The 8466-nt window shown below is 31.2% G+C and overlaps 1 protein-coding gene across 1 annotated transcript; it reads left to right on the top strand.

Moving 5' to 3' along the window:
- The first annotated feature begins 7419 nt into the window (after positions 1 to 7419).
- LOC123923018 (protein SMALL AUXIN UP-REGULATED RNA 10-like) lies at positions 7420 to 8186 on the top strand. Its single transcript, XM_045975669.1, has 2 exons — positions 7420 to 7885; positions 8143 to 8186. The coding sequence occupies exons 1-2, from the start codon at positions 7420 to 7422 to the stop codon at positions 8184 to 8186; spliced, it is 510 nt and encodes a 169-aa protein (XP_045831625.1).
- Positions 8187 to 8466: the final 280 nt, after the last annotated feature.

Raw genomic sequence — 8466 nt, 5'->3', positions numbered from 1 at the left:
CCATTACTTGGTGCAATTAATTCGATTCATTTGAGTTTTGAATTTTCAATAAAATGGTAATAAACATTGAATTATATTCCTTATTAGTCAACAATCATAAATCAAATTCTTCTTAACTCAGTGGCCAATCAATTGGATCAATTTTCTTGATTACATTCTCCTAATTTCATTTTGTCTTCTCTAAACTATTTTGTTTTTAATTTTTTTCCGATATGGACAACCAAAGAAAACAAAAACAAAATGACGATGAAAAAATAAGTAAAAAAAAACAGGAAAAAATACGCTAAAAAACATAACATCTAAGAAATTGAAAATCACAAGTTTTAGAATCTTGAAGAAATCCGATAGATCGGTGGCGAAGACTGCAGTAAAGATTGACATCGGATAACACAAAAGCGGAGGAGCCGTAGAATGCTAACATGACGGTGGTGGAGGCTGCAGCAGAGATTGAAAGCATTAAGAAGAAGAAGAAAGTTTTTTGACAATAAGAAGAAAGTTTTTTTTTTACGCGAAGAAGAAAGTTGTTTGAGACGTAATACAATTTGAAGAAGAAGCAAACAAATCAGAAGTAATTAGGTCCAAAATATAAATTCATAGAATATAATACATAAAATATAATTAAATGAAAATAAAAATAGTCTAAATTACTTTATGGTAAAAAATTAATTATGTTTGACTTAAATAAATGTGGATAAATTTCATTGGTGGCACATCATCATAGGGCACCTACCCTCAATTTATGTGAGGGTTAATTAGAAAAAACCTTAATTTAATTAATTTAGATTCTCTCCTCTTTCTTATCTCTTTCTTCTTTCAACTCCACCAACAATATTGTGTATTCTGATTCTCTCTTCTTCCAAATTTCTCCCCCAAACTCATGAAGAGGTCTCTTTTTATTACTCACTCAAATCATTTGTTTCTCAATTGAGTTTTTGTATCTTCCTTAGTCACAATACTTTTCAGCACTCTTCCTCTCTCTCAATTTTTTTTTACTGTACTACAAGTATAAATTGTTTTCACTTCATGCTTCTACATATTGCAGATTTGCAGCAAGCGGTTGTTGTTGTGTTAGCTTTAGTGGACTATAATAGTATACAAATATAAGTGGTGTATGGTGAAGCGGTGCTCTTTTTTTAATAAAAAAAATATAAAATTTAACAAAAGTGTGTTTGATGTTGTAACAAAAAAAAAAGTGTTATTCGTGATCTTAGAATACAGTAGTTTTTTTTTTTTTTTGAAAAGATAGAATACAGTAGTTTTAAATCTATTGAAGAATTTTTTTTTATCACACTTCGTGGCTTTATTCGGCTTAAAAGGTTACAAGTATTTTATTTCGTAAAAAAAGATTACTAATATTTACATAGAAGATATATATTCAGTTCATAAAAAAAAAAAAAAACTCAAATGGCTTAGTTTAGTTCGTGTATGTGCATTCCAATAAATTGTTGATAAATATTTTTTCCATTTTTAAATAAATATCATTTCAGGTTTTTTTAAAAATAGTAATAATTTCGTTTATAAATTCCCCTTATTAACATTGTAAAATAATTTTTTTCTATTCCTACATTCTAAGTTTAGTCTTTAATTTTAATTATATTTTTAGTCCCTAAGAAATTATCCCACACATAGTTCTGGTCCATACTGTTAATTCAACATGACTTTTTGAATGTTTTTTTGCAGGTATATTTATAACATCTAACTCTGCAAGTGCACAGAATCGCTACAAAGTAATAAAGCGATAAGTTATCGTTCTCCACGAGGATTATGCCAAAGTTACTTGTTTCGCTTAGGAATATGATAGTTGTCTTCGCTTTGTGTATTTAAGAAGGTATTTTTGCGGGTATTTTAGTAAATGCGGAAAGTAAATGACAGAAAAGTAAATTGCGGGAAAGTAAATATTGTGTGTGTGACCACACGGGGTGGTTAAGTGTGAAGGAGGAAGACTCTATTTATAGTTTTACAACTTGGTTTGGGCTTTCTTTGCGCCTCCATCGCTCCCATCGTGGCCACGATGACGTGTATTTTTGCCTCATCGTGGCCACGATGGATCCTATCGTGGTACGATGGAAGATTTACTCGGGATTTTCTGCTTATTTTTCAAGTCATCATCGTGCCACGATGACAAGCCATCGTGCCACGATGGTAAAGATTTTCAGCAGATTTTCTTCAATTTTATCATTCTTCTCATCGCGTCACGTCGAGACTCATCGTAGGTATGATGGTGCGTTTCTTTATTCCATTTTTGCCCTTTTTTTTTGCTGCTTTTTCCATTTTTCTTTCTTCTGGTCCTTGTGTCTTCACTTTTTCTGATATTTCCTTGTTTTTGGTCTTTATTTACTATAAAAACTATACTAATCTACTACTAAAAACATCATATAATTGGTTGTCATCAACAAATGAGCTAAAAATTTAATTTCTAAATCATAATTTTCGTTATTTTTATTTTAAACTTTTGTTCTTTAAAAAAAATCATATTTAATTTATCTAATGCTAAAAAAAATTAAATTTAATAAATAAACTTTTTTATACTATTTTAAACATGCCTGCAAAAAATCATTTCAAAATTTAAGAATTTAATGATAATTAAACAAATTTAACTTTAATAAGGACTAAAACTATATGCAAAAAAATTATTATAGGGAGTAAAAATATAATAAAAATTAAATACCGTAAGATTTAAACTTTAAAGGTTCACATAGTAAAGAGACCAAAAACATGTTTAAAAAGATTGATCATATAAGTTAGGCCCAATATACCTAATAAACATATTTGAAAAATTTTCTTTCCAACCCTCTATTTAATCCTCTATCCCTACAAATTACCTAATATTCTCATCATGCGAAATCTTTTTCTTCCACCCTACATTGTTATTTGAACAGACTATTTTGTCCTCTATATAAACTAAAACTCGATCGTAAAGTTTTAATTTTTCACATATTTTATATCAAGACCTGTTCCGGATTGATTGAGGGGAAAAGAATAAGTTGATAAGCAACAACTTGGTTTAGGTACAGAAGAACATAAACGATAGAACTGTAGAAGTTGATACATAAAATAGAAGTTGATGGCATTATCTACATAATGAACTGTGCGAGTAAGTTCTATTCAACCCAAGGAAGTTGATACATAAATTAGAGGGGACCAAGAATCGCACACAACTTGACTATACGTCAATCAAATAATTTGTTTTACAATGTCTATTTTTAGTAGATCATCCATTCATACTATTAAACATCACTACTATTGGTTCCCGTGAGCTTAGCTCAGTTTGACAGTTGGTAAGGACATTATACTATATGTGTAGGAGTCGGGGTTTGAACTCAGAACGCTGCACTTTTTCACTTTTAAGGTGGATTTTCTAGTCACTACGCTACATGATACAAAAAATACCACTACTATTTCGATAAATTGAGCTCTAAGATTAATATAAACAAGACCATTCCTTTCATATCATTTCCATCCAAGTATGTGGGAAATTAATGTTTTAAAAATTGGACCGATGAATGAATTGGCGGGAACTTCGGGTCATGGTTCTAATAACATAATTGAATAAGTTTACAAACAAAAACAAACATGATGCTTTTTCCCTACGAAATTTGCTTTTTAGGCCCCCTATATTACTTACAGGCCCCCATGTTGACCATTTTGCCCTTATAACAACATCGGTGTATGCAAACTGAACGTACGTAGTTTCGTATCCTACAAACTGAAGTCATGTTACATAAGCCTAACGCTGGCTTGTTTAGCATATTTTCACAGAAATACACGTGTTCGATACCTATCTACAGAAGTATGTTAATTTTTAATAATTTCCAAAATTTCAGTAGTTACGAACCGGAAACGCTAAGTTTCGTAACGCAACTACCGAAGTAGCCCTATATAGCTTAGGTGACAGAAACTATACTTTCATAACCACTTGGACATTCAATTGGGGTTTGGGAGCAACAAAGGGGGGCTAAAAGCAAGTTTCCTTCACTAGGCCCAATATAATCTAGCAAAATGACAAAGAAGCCCAATAACTTTGACTAGGCCGAAATAAAGGGAATGAAAATATAACCCTAAATCAATGAAAAGTCATTCTTTTTGAAGAAAAAAAAATACTAAAATTTTAAACTAAAAATTTTGAGGGATCAAAATTTGGAGAAATTTTTTAAAGGGACTATAAATGAAATTTAATATATATAATATTTTTTTATTAAAAAGAGGAGTATCAAAGTGCTACTACCTCAAACCTGTATATATAATAATAAGGCTGAGATATATAAAAATAATAGGAGGGAGGCTCCAAAGCCTGCCTAAATATTTATAACCCTAAAAAAGGGTTTGCCAAATCTATTAGCCTCAAAACTATCCTTAATGACATACCAACTTGTAAGTCTATTCCTCAAAACCATCCTTAATTACATACTAAGTTGTAAGTCTATTTAGAGTAAGATCTACCTTGGCGACCATCAACACAAAGAACATAAATTAGAGTGAAGGAGTTATGATCGGTACAAATAAAAATTATTAGTACTTTTTTTTTTTTTAAGGGACTCCTGAATTTAGAATCTAACACCAAGAACACCCTCAAATTTAGAATCTAAAAGCTCTCGAATCAAATATTTGCATTCTTATAATTAAATTAGGTGTTAACTCTTTAATTCTCAAGAAAAGGGAATCCAGATTTCGGCCATAGTTATGTAAGGCTGACAAAAAATTGTTAAAGTTTTCTTTACAAAAAAAAAAAAAAAATCAAAACAACACGGCTTCTACATAAGCTGTTGGATCAAAAAAACCGAAAGAAAACAAAATAGAAAATGTTCCCGAGAGCGACGCCATAGCGTGTCTTAAAACGAAACAAAGACACTACAATAGAAAAACAAGTCCTACTTTATAGCCGATAATTATGCGTATAAAGTTCGAATACAAACGTTGTTTTTCGATTTTGGAATCTGTAAAGGAAAATGTTGAATCAAGCGAAAATATATTTCACGACATTTTCACGAATTATGCATGTAGTATATTTTTGGTTGAAAGGCACGCTCTATGCACTTAATAACAGCTTAGCAATGTGAATCTAATAGCTTAAAGAATGCAACAAAATTAAAAATAGGTAAATGGTAATTCAAATCTATGAATATGTGATGCTTTGTTGTGTGTGTGTGTATATATATATATATATATATATATATATATATATATATATATATATATATATATATTATAATTATTTTGGTCTTTAAAAATATGTTTTTTTTTATGAACATCATATTATATATGCAATGACCATATTTAAACTTTGGACACGACACTTGTTTACTTTAAAGAATAAAATTCTAGCAACTAGGACTAGGGGTGCTCAAATTCAAGCAAATCCAAATAAAAATCGCAAACCGATCCAAAATAAAACAAAAATCGCAAAAAACCGAATATTTTTGTATGTGTTTGGATATTCTTTATGAAAATTGTTGGATCGAATCAATTTTTTTATTTATTATTAAAAACTCAACCGAACTGCAAATAAATTTATTTTTGAATCGGGTGAATTTTTGCCTTAAAACCAATTCAAACCGAATCGCAAACACCGCTATTTGAAAAAAAAAATAACAATGTCACGTAGCAACAGTGAGATGAAGTTTGTATAAATATAAGAGTGGATTTGAAAAGTGGCTAATTAAACCGGTTGGAGAGTAGCATGTGTTGAATTGTTTATATAATTATATAATTAATTAAAAAATGACCATTAGTGAATTTTCGCAAGAATTCTCTCGCTATATATAGCACCGCTGATCTGTAAATGGCTTAAAACAAACAACGTTATTTTTATTTTATTTAATTTTATAAAGTGATCTTTTATCTCTCGGGAAAGCTACATACATAGCTCTGTTTTCCAGTTCCGAAGAAAGCTGCATGGCGGTTTTTCATCCGTTTCACGGCTGATGCTCTGTTCTGTATCAAGTTTGTTCCAATTTTTTTTTTTATACATTTTGAAATTTGTATTTTATTCTCTTTTGAATCTTGCAAATTTTGTTGTTTTGTGTGTTATGGTATGTTTTTTATGTTTAGATTTGGAATTGGGATTTAATCGTCACCATTGTCGTGATTAAATGATTGATCGATGTGTTCTGCGAGCATAATTCAATTGATAAAGACATTGAGGTTCGAATGCATGATGTCCCACTTATTCACGTTAAGGGTGAAATTCTGGCTCTGGCCACATGCTACTCGACAAAAATATTGATCAATCGATGTTGTTAAAATAATCATATTTGGCTTCTTGTGTTTTTTATTGTCATGATTTTCGATTCATCACAATAGTTGATTTTGCGAAAAATCATATTCAAATGTGTATGTTTGCATTGAGGTAGCATTAAAAATTTAAAATTCTTGATATTGCGGCTTTAATTGCCTGCATTGTGGAGAATTTGAATCAAATTTTGTAGCAATCTCAAGAGAATCTGCTAGAAACTTATGGTTCAATCAAGGTCAATGAAATTGAAATAATAAGATTACTTAAAAATTCAGACAATGTGGGATTTGAGTGAAGAAAATTATGATAGATTAATGATTCTCTTTGATTTAGTTAATTGCAGAGATGTGAAAACTGCAGTGATGTATATGAGGTGCCCATTTTGTTTTTTTCTTTCAAAATTGTTAATATAAATTACAGAATCTGTTAATAACCTCATTCATTTCGCCTTTGATAACAAAAGGGCAAACATTTGTGTTAGCATTTGAATTGATTGCAGTAAAGTCATTTGTTTGTCATTCGAACAATTAACACACTTATCCATATGAACTTTATATCTGATCTTACCTGATCAGAAAGATCGTGGCCGTTGGTGTTCCTTTCCGGTATGGTTGTGTGAAGGGGGTGGTACCTGCAGACACCTTAACGCTTAAGTTATTTTTTTTTTGTGAAGTGGAGGTTTTACAGTAAGAATGAATAATCATTACCATATCAGAAAGGAGCACCACCGACCACGACCGTTCTGACCAGGTATGATCAATATCCATACATTTGTATGAATTAGTGGCTCAAATTGACTATCTTGTATAGTGTGTGGAAAGCATATAAAGTTTCATTGGATGAGATTAAAAGGAGTAACCATTATTATATCCCATCATCTCTTCGATGATTTATGTGTTTTCAGAATTGTTTGTGACTATAAGTGAATATATTCATTTTCTTTATTGGTAACTTGATTCAACTATACTTCATTATTCAGTTCTTCCTGCAGTTTTGTCTTCTATTTATTTGTTTTCATAATCAAACACCACTAATTAAGAACTCTAATTTTTGCATTTGTTTCATTTCATATATGCACATGATAAATCTTTGTATAAATTTACATGCAGTGACAATTTAGTCTAGATTCCGTTTTACCGAACTTGTCTTGGGATACTTTTGATTGTTGCGGTAAAAAAAGTTCAGCAATGGAATTCGGTGGAGGCTCGAAAGTAACCGGGATTAGACAGATTGTGAGACTAAAAGAATTACTTCAAAAATGGCAAAATGTCACATTTGGCCCGAAACTACCTCCGGTTCCCAGACTTGAAGAATCTGATGACGGTTCCAGATCACCAATAATCAACAAAAGGATAACGAATCTCCAAAGTTATGAATCTGATGAAGAAAGCTGCCAAACTCCTGATCCTGAACCACCCCATGATGTCCCAAAAGGTTACTTGGCTGTCTATGTTGGACATGAGCTTCGACGGTTCATTATTCCAACTAGTTACCTTAGCCATTCCTTATTCAAAAAGTTGCTTGAAAAGGCCGCTGAGGAATACGGATTTGATCAGAGCGGCGGGCTCACGATACCATGTGAGATCGAGACCTTTAAATACCTCATCAAATGCATCGAGAACCAAGAGAAAGAACAACATGACGACTTCTCGTGTAAGTTATTAGCATTATTACTTTCTCTCACTATATATATGTAAATTAAATTCAATTTATCATCCCGCAATGTTGTCAAATAGCAGCTATATATAGTGACTATTGTTGTCAAATAGCGACTATTGTGGCACTTTAGCCCTGTAGCGTAGCAAAATTTGAACAAGACGCTATTTTCTGCAATCCGCATAAATAAATTTTCTTTGAGTTTTTTTATTCTTTTCTATTTCACTAACATTGAACTCATAATGAAATTGTAGTTGCAAACTCCGAAACAAAACCAGAAGAAACCTTGGAAGAGTAATTGTGGAGGTTCACATTCATAGAATGACTTCAGGTGTAAAAGTGGTTCTCTCTCTTCCAATTTTCTTTTGTTTTGGTTTCTAATGTATGTGAAGAATGATAGAATATCCTAGTTAGAAAAAAAAAAAAATCAAGTTCCTTGGCAATAATCTACTGGCATAACTGTTATTAGACCTCCATGTACAAGAGTTGCATCCTATGTTCCCTAGTGTCACACACATGTTTTAATAACTAAAATCATTATTTATATTGAATAGCTTTGAATTTTGAATTGGTCATTC

This window comes from Trifolium pratense, linkage group LG4 (genome assembly GCF_020283565.1).
Source record: "Trifolium pratense cultivar HEN17-A07 linkage group LG4, ARS_RC_1.1, whole genome shotgun sequence".
NCBI lineage: Eukaryota > Viridiplantae > Streptophyta > Magnoliopsida > Fabales > Fabaceae > Trifolium > Trifolium pratense.
Note: the sequence above shows the minus strand (reverse complement) of the source record. Positions and strands in the feature narration are given on the sequence as shown.

Coding starts and splice junctions, on each gene's coding strand:
- LOC123923018 (XM_045975669.1), top strand. CDS start 7,420: ATGGAATTCGGTGGAGGCTCGAAAGTAACCGGGATTAGACAGATTGTG. Junction 7,886..8,142: donor ACAACATGACGACTTCTCGT/GTAAGTTATTAG, acceptor ATGAAATTGTAG/TTGCAAACTCCGAAACAAAA.